This window comes from Nicotiana tabacum, chromosome 2 (assembly GCF_000715075.1).
Source record: "Nicotiana tabacum cultivar K326 chromosome 2, ASM71507v2, whole genome shotgun sequence".
NCBI classification, from domain to species: Eukaryota; Viridiplantae; Streptophyta; class Magnoliopsida; order Solanales; family Solanaceae; genus Nicotiana; species Nicotiana tabacum.
The window spans coordinates 116861167-116880577 of NC_134081.1; the positions used below are offsets into that span (position 1 = coordinate 116861167).

The 19411-nt window shown below is 36.3% G+C and overlaps 2 protein-coding genes across 3 annotated transcripts; both read left to right on the forward strand.

Annotated features, from left to right (window-relative positions):
- Positions 1-476: 476 nt before the first annotated feature.
- Positions 477-11921, forward strand: LOC107799997 (SEC12-like protein 2). The gene is made up of 10 exons (XM_016623139.2): positions 477-834; positions 2194-2288; positions 7123-7270; positions 9018-9109; positions 9208-9304; positions 9661-9736; positions 9837-9957; positions 10818-10934; positions 11020-11087; positions 11535-11921. The coding sequence occupies exons 1-10, from the start codon at positions 583-585 to the stop codon at positions 11639-11641; spliced, it is 1173 nt and encodes a 390-aa protein (XP_016478625.1). The 5' UTR covers positions 477-582; the 3' UTR covers positions 11642-11921.
- A 1171-nt stretch (positions 11922-13092) lies between these two features.
- Positions 13093-18380, forward strand: LOC107799996 (putative WRKY transcription factor 3). Of its 2 annotated transcripts, none has more exons than XM_016623137.2 (6): positions 13093-13478; positions 14728-15726; positions 15801-15975; positions 16069-16227; positions 17790-18053; positions 18171-18380. In XM_016623137.2, exons 2-5 carry the CDS (start codon positions 14733-14735, stop codon positions 18043-18045), a joined length of 1584 nt encoding a protein of 527 aa, XP_016478623.2. In that variant the 5' UTR covers positions 13093-13478; positions 14728-14732; the 3' UTR covers positions 18046-18053; positions 18171-18380. The 2 variants fall into 2 exon arrangements, with proteins under 2 accessions (XP_016478623.2, XP_016478624.2); XM_016623138.2 differs by having other exon boundaries at positions 15807-15975.
- Positions 18381-19411: the final 1031 nt, after the last annotated feature.

Genomic DNA, 19411 nt, shown 5'->3' on the forward strand with positions numbered 1-19411 from the left:
TAAACCAAATATCATACCAAAATGGCGAATACCAAATATCAAAATTTTTGGTTTTGATATGATAATTCGGTATTTACCAAATTATATACTGCCCTAATAACAACAATGGTGATCCATAAGCCTTCTCATTCCACCCTTTAGGTTGATGTAACTTAAAGAGGATAGGAGATAAGACAATTTAATCACGAATTTTACACCTGATATAAACTATTTGATTTATTATATAATATAAAAACGAAAAATATATATTTTTAGTTGGTCTAAAAAATAATAGTTAATAAAATAAATATTTTTGTATATATGTGTATCATATAAAGATATATATATTTTATATACTTTTTAGCTAGCGAATGCATTTAATTTAGCATAAAAAAAATATATTACCCTTAATTTTAACATGCAATTCATCTATTTTCTTAACCGGAAAGAACCTGCTCTACAAGGGAAAAAACCGGCTCTACTCTTTTAACCGGTTTTATAGTCTGACCAAACAGGCTCTACTGAATACGCTCACCACTTGACTGTAAGAAAATCAAATCCCTTATTACACATCCCCATACGCTGAGATCAAAGTGACGGAAAATGGACAATTCTGCGAATTGCAAGAACTACGGCGTCCCTATCTACGGTGCCGGTTGGGTTCCGTCGAGCGCCCTCAGATCTGTCGTCGAACCGCCGCCCGATGATGAAAAGGACGATGGCGACAAACCATCACCGGCGCCGGGAAACTATGTAGTCCTTGCCGGAGGAGGTGGAGAAGGGAATAGCGGTATTCGTAACGCGCTCGTTGTAGCTCAGTTCGATTTTGATTCCAATGTTCTCTCTGATGAACCCGTAAGCCATAAAATTCACTACTTATGATTCGATGTCCAGAGCTTTTATGCAAATTGAATTGCTCTGTAGATATTTGTTTGTGTACGTGTTCAGTTATATAATGCAAATCTTGTGCTCTTTTTAATTTTGGCTGGCATTAGTAGATTCGTGTTATGTATGATCTTTGAGGAACTAAAGGTATATGAATTATAGGTGATGTGGATTACAGATGGCTTCATTTACAAGAGATCAATTACCTGAAACTGATTGAAAACTAGCTTCTTCTTATTTTTCTCTTTTTAATTGAAAACTAGCTTAGCTGACTAGCTTTTTGTTTTTGTTCAGTTCTCTGGATCCATTGGACTGATGTTTAACAATAGAACTTATGGAATCAATAAGTATTATAATCAACAAACTTCTTTGTAATGTCGGGATGGCTATAAAACAGACATGATAAATGGTACCGCCCTACAATCTTTTGGAGTATTTGGAAAGAAAGAAAGATCTCACATGCTTTGAGGGTGTCATTTCTCCTTTATTGACACTCAAGGCTAGATGTCTAATGAGTCTTTTTTGTTGGATTGAGGTGAAAAATGTAAATAGGATAAACTCATGGATTCTGTTAGCTCCTTGACTTACTAGTGGTATCCACAGGTTCATTGTACAGGAGCTACCTTTTTTGCTCAGCTACTGTAACCATTGGAATCCTCTGGATGCATTTTAATTTATCACTTTACTTGATTAAAAAAACACAAATTTCTTGAACTCTTAGAACATGTATTATTTGACTTCCTGTGCTGGTGGGAGGTAGCAGGTACCCCGTGGAATTAGTCGAGTTGCGCTCAAGCTGATTCGTACACCATGGTTATAAAAGAATGTATTATTATTTGGCTTAATGGATTATTCCCTCCTGTTTAATTTATATGATACTGTTTTTATTGAGACGTTCCAAAATATTTGATACGGATCTATTTCTATCCAACTTTCACAAGAATCACAGCTTCTGAGAATTCAAATCAATTAGATTATTAAATTTAAACTTTGATTTGATGATCTTTTTATCGAAACTAACCTTCAGTCATTACTTTACTATTTTCTTCAACTACCACTAGTATAATACATGAGAAAAACTGAATATCTTAAACTTTGTGACAAGTCAAACTGCCGGCAAAGCCTAAATCTTGCTTGCTGAAGGATGAGCGGGCTTGGAGGTTGACTATAGAAATCAGATTTGCTAATTTTCAGTGCCTCCTTCTGCTTATATTCAGATGCATAAACCTTGATACATTAAATGTAACCTGGGAGATTACAGAAACAGATATAGCCTCACCTTTCTGGGTTTGGATCACTTTGAATTAAAATATGTGTTTTTTGTTGAAGGTGGCAAAGGAAGGAACTGGTGGTGATCTGCCCTATAGGATGGCCATCCATCCTAGTGGAGATGGTCTGATATGTTCAATGCCAAAAAGCTGCAGGTGAGGTTTTCTTGTAGATTGTGTTAAAAGAGAAGAAATTCAATAAAATGAAGAATATTTGGAACTTTATTTCTTTCACTGTGTCAACGGTGCATATGATGAGATATTTATACACTATATAGGAGAGTCCTACTAACCCTTCCATCCTTATCTACACAGAGGTATATTTGCCTCAACATTCTCAATAATAGAGTTTGAGACTTACATAAACACTTACACCTACAAACTACTCATACAACTGCCGGCTAGGATAAGTCACGTGTCCGTGGTCTTTAGGTGATTGTCTAACATCCCCCTTCAAGCTGGAGGCAGGGATAGACACAACTCCAAGCTTGGATCGCATGAAGCGAAATTGGGACTTCGTAAGTGCCTTTGTGAAGACATCGGCAACCTGTTCAGCTGAAGGAACAAATTTAGTTATCATGGCTCCTTGGACGACCTTCTCTCGCACAAAATGATAGTCAAGTTCTATATGTTTTGTGCGAGCATGAAGAACTGGATTAGCTGTAAGGTGAAGTGCACTTAGATTATCAGTAAGCATAACTGGTGGACTCAGAAGAGAGACACAAATATCCTTGAGAATATATGTAATCCAAGTTAATTCTGCAGCTAATGAGGCCAGCGCTCTATACTCAGCCTCTGCACTCGACTTCGTGACTGTATTTTGCTTCTTTGAGGACCAAGACACACAGTTCGAACCCAAGAAAATGCACAGACTAGTTGTGGATCGACGAGTGAGCGGGCAACCTGCCCAATCTGCGTCAGAGAAACCCACGAGATGTAGAGATGACTTTGATGTGATGCGAAGGCCAAGATGTAGTGTTCCAACAATGTACCTCAAAATTCGCTTAACCCCAGTCCAATGATTTTCTGCTGGACTCTGCATAAACTGGCATAAAAGATTCACCGCGTGACTTATTTCTGGGCGAGTAAGCGTAAGGTATTGAAGAGCACCCACCACACTTCGAAATTCAGACGGATCAACTGATGGACCAACCGATTCATGAAGACCATGCTTTTGAGATAGAGGCGTCTGATGAGCACGAGCAGCAAGCATGTTTGTGCGCTCAAGAATGTCCTCGACATATTTTCTTTGGCTAAGAAATAAGCCATCGAAACTTCGAGAAACAACTATACCAAGGAAATAATGTAGACTGCCCATGTCCTTCATGGCAAATGTGGATTTCAAGTTGGAGATAAGCTGATCAAGCAACACAACACTACTACCTGTCAAAATAATGTCGTCAACATAGAGGAGGAGCAAGACTATACCTCTATGAGAGTGGAAAACGAAGAAGGATGAATCAGCCTTGCTACATTTAAAACCAAGATGAGCTAAATATGTGCTGAATTTGTGAAACCAGGCTTTGGGTGCCTATTTGAGGCCATAGAGAGCCTTTTTAAGCAAGCACACATGATCAGAGAAGAGTAGATTCTTGTATCCCGGAGGTTGCTCCATAAAAACCAGTTCTTTGAGCTCGCCATGTAAGAAGACATTCTTTACATCAAGTTGTTTGAGTGGCCAGTTGCGGGTTGTAGCAATAGATAGAACAATTCTAATCGTCGTAGCCTTGACGACTGGACTAAAAGTATCCTCAAAATCAATCCCCTCAATTTGGTTGTATCCTTTGGCGACAAGACGCGCTTTGAATCGTTCCACAGAGCCATCTGCATTGAGTTTGGTTTTGAAGACCCATTTTGATCCTACAACGTTCATATATGGTCGACGAGGAACCAACTCCCAAGTATCATTTGATTTTAAAGCACGCAGTTCTTCATCCATAGCTTCCTTCCAGTGTGGTTTGGACATTGCATCCTTTATAGTCCGTGGTTCTTTCAGATCTGGATTTGTTGTAGCAATGAAAAGGGTATGAAATGTAGGATTGGAGATGGACTTGGTTTTGTTTCTAGTAAGCATGTGATGGGTATTAGGCGGACTATGTGGTGGAGAGGGAGGCGAAGAAGTAGGCAAGGCTGTTGTGGGTTGTATAGGAGGGAGGTCAACAAATAGTTGAATACCTTTAAAATCTGATGGGTTTAATGAGGAGATACTGGATGAGGAAGTTGTATCAATATTATCCATGGAGCTTGAGGAATGTTGTTCTGAACTTTGGAGAGGAGATACTGGAAGTATACGGCAGACATAAAAGCTTCAACCCAAAGAAACATTGGTACATTAGCATTAAAAATCATAGTAAGACCTGTTTCAACAATATGTCTGTGTTTTCTTTCTGCCACTCCATTTTGCTCGGGTGTATGAGGACAAGAAATTTGTCTCCTAATCCCATTCTGAGCCAAGTAATTTATGAACTCCATGCAATTAAATTCTCCTCCACCATCACATTGAAACACTTTGAGTTTCTTGGACAATTGATTTTCCACCAACTTGTGAAAGGTTATAAAAATAGGCAAGAAGTCTGATTTCTTCTTTAAAGGATATAACCAAGTAAATCTCGTGCAATCATCCACAAAAATGACATAGTACTTAATACCTTGAGAGGAAGATACGGGGGCTGGACCCCATAAATCACTGTGAATTTTTGCGAGTGGTTCAACTTCTCTTTTATTTGACACTTGAAAAGGTAACTTACAACTCTTTCCCATTTGACAACTAGTACAAACTGAGACATTTTTATTCCAACTTCTAACATAAATCAATTTATTTTTATCCAAAAATTTAAGTATTCTTGAATTTGGGTGTCCCAATCGTTGATGCCACGATGTGTCTGAATTCTTTCCTTCCTTTGTAGTTGTTAATGCTTCATGTAAGTTCCCTTCCAAAGTGTACAAATCGGCCTTTTTATTCCCTTTTGCTAGAGTGATCCTCGTTCTCAAGTCCTTAACAATAAAACCCTTGTCAGTAAATTTCAAAGAGCATGGATTGTCTTCTACTAACTTGCTAACAGAGATGAGATTCTTCTTGAGATTAGGCACAACAAAGACTTCCTTTAGATGTAGGTTCTTACCAATATACTTATCTCCTACATGTGTTATGGGTAGTTTTTCTCCATTTCCTACCATTACCAAATCACATCCTTGAAAAGGAGATGGATTTGTGAGAATACCTGGTGTTTGTACCATATGATTAGTAACGCCTGAGTCCATATAAAGATTATGATCAGTTTGATCATTGAATGACATAGCAGCTAATGCTTTTGGTACTTCTTGTTGCGCCTGATAAGAGTAGTCCCACCTGTAAAAACAGGAAAGTGCAGTATGGTTATTTCTGCCACATATTTGACATGGATTTGGTTTTGAATCCTTTTGTTGATTATTTCCATTGTAATTATTTCCACCAAAGTATCTCTGATTTGGTGGTCTATTGCCTCTTCCTCTTTGTTGTCCTCTTCCTCTAACAAAGTTGCCACGACCTCTTCCTTGGGATTTTTGAGCTATAAATGCCATGTTAGTGTTAACATGTGTTTGTCCCAATTGTTCATCAGAGTCCTCTCTCATTTCAAATCCCCTAAGAGCATTTACAAACTGTGTGAATGTTGGGTATGGAGGTTTCCCTAACATAACAGTTCGAAGAGTTCTGTATTTACTCCCAAGGCCTCTAGCAAAGTTGATAACTTTGCTATCTTCATCCAAGGGCTTGTGTATAGCCATAAGACTATCACATATCCCTTTGAATTCTCTTATATATTCATCTATAGACTTTGTTCCCAGTTTGATAGCTTGTAACTGTTGCTTCAACTGAAATTCCTTGTCTTTGCTTGCTTGTAGGTAGGTATCCTCAAGGCAAGATCATATCTGCTTGGCCGTTGTGCACCCGATAATGAGAAACATTGACTCTTCTGTCATTGTTCCGGATAACCAACTCCTAATTAGAACATCACGTTCTTCCCATTCAATGAAATTTGGGTTTGGACTAGTTTCTCCTTTCTCATTTTCTAGAGTTTCTTCTGGGGCTTCGTCTTTGATAATACTTGTAACTTTTAGAGTTTGTATGAGTTGTAGAATTTGTGTTCTCCAAACAAGATAGTTTGTGGGTTTAAGTTTAATAGAACAAATAGTAATGAGTTGGTGTAATGAAGATGGTGAAAGGGTCAGGGTTCCATTTGCAGAGGTAGACATGATGAATGTTTGGTTGGGAAAATTTCAGGATCTGCGTTCAATAGAGCCTAAGCTCTGATACCAAGAAGAAATTCAATAAAATGAAGAATATTTGGAACTCTATTTCTTTCACTGTGTCAACGGTGCATATGATGAGATATTTATACACTATATAGGGGAGTCCTACTAACCCTTTCATCCTTATCTACACAGAGGTATATTTGCCTCAACATTCTCAATAATAGAGTTTGAGACTTACATAAACACTTACACCTACAAACTACTCATACAACTGCCGGCTAGGATAAGTCACGAGTCACGTGTCCGTGGTCTTTAGGTGATTGTCTAACAAAAAGCATTTGGTACTTGTAAGAAGATGCACTACTTGAAGGAAAGCTTACTTAGCTGTGTATTCATGTTGAGTATTCTCTTCTTTCTTTTCAGCCCTCCCTTTGTGACTTGTGAGTGGTGGCTTGGGCTGATTCATAAAATCACTAAAGCATACACTTCCCCCTAGAAGATATAGATAGTGTTTTATGTAGATAAGGCTGAAGTCATCACTTGACGTCGTTTTGATCACTTGACAGTTGACATCATGTCTACTAGGAGTAGTACTTTTTAAAATTGTTCATTCTTTGCATTTTTAAGTTCACTCTCTGGTTGGTTGCTTTTGCAAACATAGTCCACAGTACCACTTGCAATATTTGAAATTGGAACTTTTGCAGGCACTTTTTGCTAGCAGCTTGATTAATATCTTATCAATGTGCTTCTTGTGTAGATGGTTTGACTGGGATATTCAGAGAGCTGATAATCTTTCACTGGGTCTAAGATCGTCGGAGAGAGTACTTGAGCCATTGCAAGATGTTGGACAACAACTAGCGCTAACTTTTAATAATGAAGGTTCTTTACTTGCTGTCGGCAGTGAGGTAGATATCTTCCCTTAAAACTATATCAGTTTGAAATGAAAGTGTGTTTGTTGCGTGCGATTGAAGGAAAACTGTTCAACTTGAAGGCATTACTGTTATGTTCATTGTGTATATAAAGTTTAAGAAGGCCAATTTTATAATATCAGGTCTTCCCATATTCTGGTAAAAGTTGGACGAAGTGTTCTTTAAAAACGCAGGCAGGAAAGTCGATCTTTGTTTATTTTATCCCGCTAAAACATTCTTCTATACCATTAGTTAGATTGGATATAAAGGAAAAGGAGGAGGTAGTTTGAGTCAGATTTATGGCACCACTAGTTTACATCACTAATTGCCATAAGAAAGAATGGATGGTGGTACACATGTTCTCTCCGCATTAAATTTAAAAGTTGCAGAAAGTGATTTCATAAAAAAAGGTTGCAGAAAGTGCTAGTTACAGTGGGTTTGTTTTCTCTCTGAAACACTGCCCTGCCCCACAAGTTATATATATATATATATATATTTTGATAAAGTAACAAATTTCATTAAAAGAAGGACAAACCAAAATTCTATGCATAAGAGGAGGGAGTAAACTCAGAGTTATGGCACGATTCCTTGGCATTAGTCTTTAAGCCATAAATATATCCCGGTCTTAGTTGTGAATATCTACTGGCTATGTTTTGACTCACTTTATGGATCCTACATTTTACTTAACCTTTAAAATTCATTTGGCTTTCTCCTTTTCGGATTTGAAATCTTTATTGTAAGAAAATTGTCAGAAAAACTAACTCTTTCAGAAATAGTGAATTGCAGAAGGTAATTAGTTGCAAAATAAAAGATAACTTTAAACAAGTCCTTTTCCATTTTAGAATTTTCTGAGAATCTCTTCATGGTGCACAGTTTAAGGAGAAGGCCTTAGATGCTAAATAGATAACTAAAGAAGAGAATAGATTTCTACCAGGAAGTATGGACTTTCATGCTAGTCTTTTCCTACCTCTCTCTCATTCTATGCTTGCTGCTTCTTTTTGACTCTTTGTAATTAACAAAAAAAGTCTGGGAATTGACAGAAGTTATTAGCCATCTTTGTGGGTGTGACCAAGTTAAGACATCATGCCCTCCATCGCTATCTAACTGCCAGTAATGTGTTGGCTAATGTGTAAATGGATATTCAAAATCATTTTCTTCAGGCTGTAAAATGAGCCTGCAGAACAGTTATGACCATAATACTCGGTGGTTTTGAGCTGTCTATGGATACCACACGTTGATGGTTAAGGAGCAAGTTAACCAGGAAATCAACCAACGATCAATCAGCTATGTTGAGATACCAAGTAGTTGGGGAGGTTAACAAGTAAATTTTTCTTTAGTTTAAACTACAGTCTATTAAGCAGATATACAATTTGTTCTTCTCTATTTGTTATATTGCTCTAATAAAAAAATATTGTTCTCTTCCTCTATGTTTAAATTTAGCAACTTGGCTTGGTGGTCTAATCTAGATAACACAATCATTCTGAACAGGCTGTCATCCTATCCCCAAAGGTTCTGTTTGTTTTGTCAAGTTTTATTTGGAGAATATTCGTTGTATCTAGATTCAAATTGGGGCATGATTTATTGATTTTGTTAGATCACGGAGGGAGAGACCTGGGCCTCTTCTTCTCAGCATCTGCTTCTTTCTTCTTGTTTTCCTTTCTAAAGAGTGAAGTATGGAGCTACATGAGCTTGTTTGGCAGGTAAATCATAATTATATTGATTATTGAATTTTGGTGCAGTACAGGATGGCAAGTTGAGGGTTTTCAAGTGGCCGAGCATGGAAATTAGTCTTGATGAGGCTAATGCTCATGCTTCTGTGAAGGATCTAGACTTCAGGTTCATAAAATTTATCAGTGCATTTAATTTAAGCACTACAAGCTATATGTTTTATGGTAGAGGAATTTTGACTCAAATGCTTTTGGTTGTGTATGCAGTCCTGATGGAAAATTTCTTGTATCTGTTGGGAGCGGCCCTTGCCGTATTTGGGACGTCTCTAAATCAACATCTGTAGCTTCTTTGATGAAAGAAAATGTAAGAATATCTATGAATGGCTTTTAATTGCTGGAAGATGCTCGTTGTGTTGTGTTTCTCTTTTTCTCCACCAAAAGAAAGGGAAAATATGATGCAGTCTCCTTTCCAGTCTAATTGACACTTAAGACTACCCAAAAAGCAGACTAGGTCATTCTTATATGTTTTGTTTCTCCTGTCATTTGGTTTTACATGAACTAATTCTCTCTTACATGTAGATTCTTGTTTTTTGATAAGATAAGAGTAATTACATGTGGATTCTCATATATTCCCAATTCGAGGAAGTTGTGTGGGCACATACCCAATCCTTTCTAAGTGTTGCTATTAGTTATCTGACAAGAAGCGTCTTCTGTACCCAGGATGAGATTTTTGGCTATTGTAGATTCTCACCAGTTAATGATGAGAATCAGGTTCTATACATCACCACGATGCGAGGTGGATATGCTATATTGGAATTTTATCTGAATTACCTATTTTTAGATAGTGTTTGAGTTGGCATCTGAAAAATTAACCCTATATTCTTCTATTTGCAAAGATCAAGGTGGAAGTATTTCGAAGTGGAGTACTACTACGTGGAAGAGGATAAGATCAAAACGTGTTGTTCGTGATCCTGTTTGTGCCTTTAATATTTCACCCAATGGAAAGCTTCTGGCAATGTAAGACTCTTTTGTTGGTTTCTCTTCCGCGAATGTCTGTAAACAACTGTAGGCTATCTCATCCCACCACTTAACACTCCGTATAGCTGGACATGCTTAAAGTTGGAAAGTCCATTATATACTGTGCTAAGCTTAGTGCTGCCTCTCAAAGAGCTTGAGCATTTGGCTACAAAAGCAGCTTATTTACTGTTTAATAAATATAATAATATGGTCATCAAAAAAATAAATTTAACAATCAAAGGGTAGAAAAGCAGCTAGTTGATTAGTCCCAAAGGCAATGGTGGAGACATTGGCGCATAAGAATAACATACCTGGAGATTCCAGGTTTGAAGCTTAGCTATAACATTACTGTGGGTCCACCTGCTATAATCTTGATGAGCAGTTACCTGACCACCTGTGCTTGTGGGTTGTAAGAGGCTGCGTGGTGGATTAGTTGAGGTGTGCACAAACTAGCCTGGACCAACAACAGTAAAAAATAAGTATCATTTGATGGAACATATTATCACAATGCTTGCTCTCGTATGATTAGATATGTATCATTGAAGATGCTCAGAGATCTACCAAATCTCAGAGTATTTTGTCAGATTGTAGCTTGTTGCTTAAGAGACATCATGAAACTGTTCCCTGGGACTATTGAATATGCCAATGTCTCCGGCTAATATGCTTAAGAACAACTTACATTTAAGTTGTAAAATTTTCTGTGGCTTTTCCATAAGTTCTTGTCATACATGACGGTCCATGTGAAACTACCACCATCTTGTCGACATCTTATAACACTGAACTGTAGAAGTAATAATGATGTTGCATAGAATATGTTATTGGGGGACCTAAATGCTGCCTCTGTTTCACTTTCTTTGCAGAGGAACAATCGAGGGAGATGTACTGATAGTTTCTTCTAACAATTTGCAAGTGCAAAATGTGGTGAAAAAGGCTCATCTTGGTCTTGTGACGACATTGAAGTTCTCGGAAGATTCGAGGTCCTAAATGTTTTTCATGTTCCTGTTAATAGCTATAAAAGCCTGCACTTAGCACAAACAATTCTAAAATTTTTGCTTTCTTCAGGGCTTTGCTCTCTGCCTCCATGGATTCAAGAGTGAGAGTGACAATTATAAAGGAAGAGAAGAAAAGTGGTGAGTATTCAATTTCCATATCAGGAACATGATGGTAGAGACAGCTTTGTTTGTGTGGGGTGGTTGCTAGCAGGTAGCTGACCGAGTTCTGGAAATGAGCTAACATTTGTAGTTTCTAAGCTTCTGCTATTGATCTTGATTAGTTTAGTTTAAATTGATCTTCATCTAAGAAAAAAGTTAGTATTACTTATAACATGAAACTAGTAGGAAACAACTGCATATGTGTGTGTGAGTTTTATTCTTTGTTAGCATTTGAATTGATTCAAGTTTGGTCAAGTCATTAATACCTGAATTAACTTGTAAGCAAATCTGTCCAACTGGCTGATAGCGATTATACTGCAAACAGGTCTCTCTTTATATTCTTGCCATCCAGTGCCATGCTTTTGCGCATGCATAATCGACTTTTGTTGTGGTAATTGTTATTAAACATATTGTTTTCATTTGCAGGTCTGAGCTTGTGGATCGTTATACTCGTCCTTCTGATTGCAATAGCTGTATTTTACGCTGCAAACAATGGGATTCTTCCGTTGGAGTTAAACTCTATACTTAAATGACGAGCTTTACCCAGAACTCAGAAGTATTGTTAGAATGGTTATGTTTATAGGTGGAACGATATCTGTGGCATTTTTGAAAGCTGGACAGTAGCCCTGGATTCTAGCTTAAGTTAAAAGATATCTGGTGTTTTTAGTATGCTTCAAATGTTAGATAGACAATTCAAATACCTGCCTGTCTCCATTATATTGTCACTGTACAAAACAATTGTTGACTAGGTCTATCTGTTCCATTTCAACTTTATTTGGTAGATCTTTCTCAAAATAAATTGGAGGTTTTCCACCTGCCCCTTTACGTTCAGTTCATATGAGAAGAGATTTCGAGATCAAACCCTAGAAAATTTAAATAAAATTCTGGAAAAAGGAAAAGGAATTATGATCCGAGGGATTCTTATTACGTTTACAGTCGGAAATAACACTTTTTTTTTTGGCAAAACAAGTCTTGTGTTTAGTGGAAAATAATTTGCAGAAACAGATTTCTGTTCTAGTGCCACCTTACAATGAAAACCAGTAAAATAAAGAGAATATTCAGAAAAAGAAAACGAAATCGGTTGCCGTAGACGTGGGTCGAACGTTTTCTTTTCTGGTGAAAGTATGATTGTGCTTTTCCTCCGTCCATCTTTTAATTCTATCTATAGCAAAGCTGACCCAATCCATAGAAGAATGAGAAAAATAACAAAAAGCAAAGTAAAAAAGGACTTTTTCAGTTTGGGCATTGGCTGAAATTAATTACGGGCGCTAGATTAAATATATAAAATATAAAATATAGACATTAATTATGTATATAACATGTATATTTTGACTTAAACTTACAAAACATACACATTTGTCGGCTTATCTTTTAGGGCGGGCCAAGAACATGGGCGGACCTAGAGCATTGAATACGGGTTTTCGAAAATTCAGTAACTCTTGCGTAGATTTTGTATTTATATTAAGAAATTCATTAAATATTTGTAAATATCTAACATTGAACCCAGTTATTATTACATATTAATTTAAAATTACGGTAGGAACCCATAAGTCTCAAATACTGGATTCACCTCTGGCCAAGAATATACTCCCTCTGTTCACTTTTACTTGTCCGGTATTCTAAAAATAAATTTTCGCTTTTACTTATCACTTTTAGCATATCAAGATAAGATAATTTCTTTTTTTCCTGTTATATCACATTATTAATTACTCATTTTAAATTATTTTCTCAAATCTATTAAAAATATGCATCAATTAATATGAATATCATTGTAAATTATGTATTTTATTTATTATTTATTAAGGAGGGTACAAGGTCAAAAGTAAACAAGTAGAAGTAAGATAGTAATTATAACAAAAGAGGTTTGTCAGTACACGGTAAAAAAGGAAAAAGACATAACAAAATAAAACCTCAGACAACTGACAAGAACCAACGCCATTAGGCCACGTGTGTTTTTAATAACAGTACCAAGTCCAACATAGGAATAAGATTCTACTACTAATATTTTGGTCTTTTGAGGTCCGTTGATGCTCTTACACGTGAACCACCCCTCTTAGCTTAACTCATCAATCTCAAAAGCAAAAAGCTGATCATTCTTCCTATGAAATTTTGCTAATTAATCCTCAAAAGAGGGTTAAAGTACTTGTCTTTCAAAAACACACACACACACACAGTGACATAGACATCCTTTTTGATTACCTGCTTTTGTTGGTATGGTATTTGTTGAGAGCTATAAAAAAGTAGTACTTGGTCCAAGTCAATTCTGCTAAAAACTGGTGAAATCACCACCTCTTCTCTTCTCCTCTTTTGATCATCCACAATTACCTGAGAATTGGCAGAGCTTTCAGCCCCAAAGAACAGGGGCAAAAGGTGCGAATTGTCTTCTGACATCATAGCGCTTTGTCCTGTTTGACTTTCTACTGCTCTTTTTTGTGTTATAATCTGTCTAGGTGTTTAATGTTTTGTTTGTGTTTGAGAAATTTCTTGACATTTTAGGGCTTATGTTCTATTGTTTCTCTTTTTTGCTAGTTAATTTTCTTTAACCAATTTTGAGGGCTTGTGAGAATTGGGTACAAGGGAGGGTCTTGAGAATACTGTTCACCTTCTTTTTTTTTTCAAAAAATTATTTTTTTGATTCTGAAATTTATGTACTACTATTAGTATTAGATACTATTCTGAAGAATCTTAATATATGTATTAACTATTCAGCATCTAATTAGGGATAGAAGAATCATTCCCGTCTGATCCTTTTTATGTGCCATACTTTCTTTTTAGTTTGTCCCAAAAAGAATGGCACTTAGAAACAATTTAATCTTAAACTTCTCATTTTACCTTAGTGAGATAGATTTATAGCCACGTAAATGTCTATGGCTTGTTTTAGACTACAAGTTTCAAAAGTTTTTCTTTCTTAAATTTCATGCCCAGTCAAACACTGTCACATAAAATGAGATGGGGGAGTAGTAGGTATATCCTCCTAATTTGGACACGTCTATGTTTGTCTAGTAAGCCAATCATCTTATCAACCACGCCTCAATCTAAACTAGTTGTGGTCGGCTATCATTGTCAATTTAGTGATCAATGAAAATTACCCGAAAATTTTGAAAAAAGGATCTGCATATAACAATGCCAGCTAGCTGGAATCAGCGCTTAATTGTTGGTTTGTTGTTGCTACACTTACATTACGATAGGTCTTGTAATTTACATGAATTTCTGGAATCCCTAACTTACCTTTAAAAAACAAATTATTTAGTATTATAATGAATGAGACTTGAACAAAGCGAAATGGATATAAAGAATCTATAGCCAAGCTCACCAGTTTGTGATTTAGGTATAGTCGATCATTATAGTATCTATTATTAATTCCCATAGCTTTTCTGCCTGTTATCTGCTTGAGTTCAGTATGTGCTGTTATCCTTTTCCAGTAAAAAATGTTATCTGTCTTTGCATGCTATTAATATCTAAATGTTCGATGTGTTCTAAATAGACAGTGGGGACACACTTATGTGCTGCATTTTATGGGAATAGCGCATCCATACGTTGCATATGCCCGTATACTTGTACTTTATTCCCCTGCCTAAAATGTGATACTTTGGTGTATTTGCTTCAAATACTTTTCCAGGTTGAATGGGTACACATAATAAAGATGTGACAGATGAAGTTTCCTCTGAAAAATTACAGCAGAAACAGGACCTTGACGCTGTTACTTACAGATCAGAGTCAAAAGAGAAAGGAATCTGTGAGTCAATGTCAGCTGAAGTTATTTCTGGTGAACTACAGAAGAGAGTGAGCCCCGATGCTTTGGAAAAGTCATCACAAAGTAATCAAGATGAAAATGCACTTTCTACGACATGCCAAGAAGTATCGGGTGAAGTCAAGCCAAAGAAGAGTGTCGTTGAAGGGATTGAAAAATTTCAGCAGAAACCGGACCCTGACACTCTCACCAACAGATCAGAGTCAAAAGAGAAAGGAACCTGTGATTCAGTTTCAGCTGAAGTTGTTTCTGATGAACTACTTAAGGGACTGAGCCCCGATTCTTTGGCAAAGGCATCAGAATCTAGTCGAGTTTCTGTTCTACCAAAGAAGGAACCATACATAAAATCTTGTGAATCAGATTCTCCTGTAAAAGACAGAAACGTTTCCTTAGTACCTGGGAAAGCTTCAGAATCTTCACAACATATACAACGTGAGAAAATGGAAGTTGTTGTATCTCAACCTAATCAAGAACAAGTAACTTGTTCCACAAGGCCTGAGAAAGCTTTGGATAAGTTGCAACCAAGGCGGAACCTTGATACGAGTGTCCAGGCTTTGCCATCTGATCAAGAAATCACTCCTTTCAGATCACCTGAAAAACCATCTGAAGATGGATATAACTGGCGAAAATATGGTCAGAAACTTGTTAGAGGAAATGAGTTTACTCGGAGTTATTACAAATGCACGTCCCCTAATTGTCTTGCAAAAAAGCAAGTGGAGAGATCACATGATGGGCATATTACCAATATCCACTATATCGCAAAGCATGAACATCCAAAACCTTTAGATAGTCCCCAAATCTCCCCCGAGTTTGTAGTGCCTATGCAATTGAAACAAACAAACATGCCAATGGGAACATCACGGGAAGGTACTTAAGATTGCTGAGTCAATTGTTTTATTCGATCTAGATAAGTATTTAATTTTAATGAGTTACCTAATTAGCTGAAGGTAAGAAATCTATTGTGATTGGTCAAACATGTCAATCTATCGAACCATCGGAGAGCTCGCTTTCAGCGGCTATTGTACCAGCTGGTGGTAGCGCAACAGATACAGTTCTGAAGCCACATAAATCAGGAGATGAGGCCGATAATAGTGGTGGTCCGGACGCAAAGAGACAGTATGTGATAGCCAAAACCTTATTTATTTGTCTTCAGTTTTCAGGTCTAGACACTCTCTTAGAGTTGATAGTTGTGCAATTGTTTTGCAACAGGAAGAGAGAAGTACCTAGAAGTGATGAGATTCCACCTATTAAGTCTCATAGTGAACCACAGCACATTGTTCAAACAAGGAGTGAAGTGGATATAGTCAATGATGGGTATCGGTGGCGCAAATATGGGCAAAAACTGGTAAAAGGAAATCCAAATCCTAGGTAACTATTTTCTTTGCTTTAAAAACATGTTTGTAAATCTTTGCCCATGCAAAATAGCTTTTTCTTATCACCTCTTAACCTTGAGTTGCTTTCTTGTTATGATTGTTTACAAAGCATTCCTATTCTTCCACTGTAAACCGTGAAAGGAACGGAAGCAATGAATGTCGCCTATCAGAATAATTGCTGCCTTCATCTCATGTTGAATGTCCACCTTTCTTTTTTAAGTTGTCCTAAATTAGTCCGAAAATGGCATAACTCTTGCTTGCACGGGTGTCCCTTTCACTCTTCTCGATTTAACTTCAAAAATACTAAGCCCTCCTATATGGTCTTACTCTTACATGATCCTCCTTATCCGATGCGGCTTGCCATTTCTCTATGTTCACCTTCTTTAACCCTACCTTGTAAGGCCAAATGTTCTATTTTTCGTCCCATTAGTAGCCTGCTTGACTATTTCTTTCTCAGTCTATCAATACCAGTGGATCCAATCTGCTTTCTCTTGTCAATAATACTATATCTTGTTGTCGTTAGCCTTTCAAAACCCAATACTGTACTGTGACATTCTTGTAGATCTTTATAGATATGACACACCCCAAAATCTGTTAAAGAACCACATTGCATTTTCTTGCTAAAAATAATACTGTTCTAATCTGGACTAAGTAATTAGCAGTCTTTGAAAATGTATTCCATAAATACAATATACATAGGTTGACTCATGCTCTTTTGCTTCTACAGAACCATATGGAACTGTACATTCATCTAAAATTTGTTTGCAGATTGACTAAAAGCAACCGTATCTCATTTACAGAAAAATCGACTTGAGCTATTATTATTCTACTTTTGTAAAAAATTTAATACAAATATTATTGCGGATTTTGGTCAATAAAAGTATATACAATCAACTATGTATCAATTCCAAACTAGTCGGGATTGGTTATATTAAATATCTGTAGCCATAACGCTCCATTTGGGCTTATATTAAATATCTGTAGCCATAACGCTCCATTTGGGCTCTTTTTATACTAGTACTAAACAATTTGTCTACTCTTTCCTTGTTGGTTCGTTTTTGATTGATTACTCACTTGATGTTGACTAATTTTACAAGTTGAACTTCTCATCTTCTGCTAACATGTCCCCTTCCTGTCAAAAGTTATGTTTATTTCTAAAAGTGAGATTGGAGAATGTAAATAGTCACTTTACGATCATATCTTGCGAGGTAATGAATAGAATGAAACACTGGACCTAGTTAATCCGATTAAAAGAAAAAAAGGAAAACACTAGGCCTACTTACTGCAGCGTATGTCTTGTATATATAAGCTGATATGATCAGCTTTCTGTTTCTCTTGCCCCCAGATTCTATTTTTCAGTATGCATGTTGTTTCGGATCATACCTCTCGTCTTTGATAATGTTAAAAGATTTTACGCTTTTCTTGTTCTCTTTTCTTCCACCCCACCCCCCTGGTTCTTGTGCTCTTTCTCGCTTTGTTTACACAGTTCAAACATCTTGTTGCATCTGCAATGCTTTTGCACTCTCACTATAAATCCAGAGCTTCCGTTATATGTAGGAGTTACTACAGATGCTCAAGTGCCGGTTGCCCTGCAAAGAAGCATGTGGAGAGGGCATCCCATGATCCAAAATTAGTTGTTACAGCGTATGAAGGGCAGCATGACCATGAAATACCGCCTTCTAGGACTGTTATGCAAAACTCGGCAGGGGCTGATTCTAATAATACAACCAGAATAAGTGGAGAGTCCACATCTGAATCAGGTGAAAACAAACATGTTGGACTTGACAGAGTTGTTCATATTGGTGCAAATTGAGCACAAAGGTACACAATTCCGATCAATCAACTGATCCAGATTTAGATAATCCTACTTCATCAAGTCTTCTAATCTTATCTTTTCCTTACTTCTAACTGTAATTGATCAAATATCCTCCATTGCAGGAGAGAAGCAAGGATTGAATATATGTATAGGAACCTCTGATTTAACCTCATAATTGGTTTGAATTCCTAAATTTACTGTATAAGTTATGTTGTCGAACAAACGCAAACAGAGTGTAGATTTGATCATATGTATCTAATTGTTGCCAATTGATCAGGCTACTTTATCTCCTTCAACTAGTTTTTATACATAAATAAGATAGCTTGTTGCAATTCCTAGTTTATCAATTCTTAAACACATAGGTTAGTGCTTCTTAACAATAGTGATGTACCAATTATTGAAAGCTTTCTTTAAATCAAACTCCCTCTGACCAAATAATGTCTCTCCTTTTAGTTCTGTTATGCTAATAAAATTGATCCTTTCATTTGGAGACTTATTTCCTTCAAACAATTACAACAACAAAAAAAAACTCAAGTGAGTTCCCTTAAGTAAGGTCTGAGGAGGGTAGCGTGTCCGCAGACCTTTCCCCTACCCCGAGAGAGTAGACATGCTGTTTTCGATAGACCTTCAGCTAAAGAGGCATTATTTTCAAACAATTGACAAACTTAAATTATTATTTTATATTTTCATATTGATGTTATACATAATAATTTAATATTTTACGCTTCAAAATATTATTATTTCTAATTCACTATAAATCCTATTCTCGTAAGTTTATAAGCACATGCATACTTAGCAGTTTTTGATCATAGACTTAAGTTTGAACAATAAAGGTTAGTCTTCGCAATAATATAGATGTGCAAATACAGAAAATTGCCATTAAATCGTACGCCCTCTGTCCAAATAAATCTAGTTTCCTTTCCTTTTAAACACGGCTTAAAAATTTGATCCTTTTCATTTGGAGGAGCTTTATTTCCTCTAAACAATTTCAATCTAACTTAAGTTAATACTAATATTACTTCAAATATGAGTAATAATTTACCAAATTTTTAACTTTTTCTGCACTAAAAAGTTTAAGTACTTCTACTAATCAAGAAATAATTTATATCCTAAGTCTAATTTACTGGGAAAAGAAGAGTATGAGTGACGTTAAAATAGTTGAGATGGGAGCGTTAAATCGTACTCCGTTCAATTAACTTTCTTTCCTTGTAGTCTATCTCAAAAGACTTGAACCTTTTCATTGAGTAAAGCATTATTTCACTAAAAAACAAAAATAGTAACATATATTGTTTCATTTGATGATAGACATTTTACCATATATATATAATTTTTTTTTAAAGTACTTTTACTAATTCAACAAATG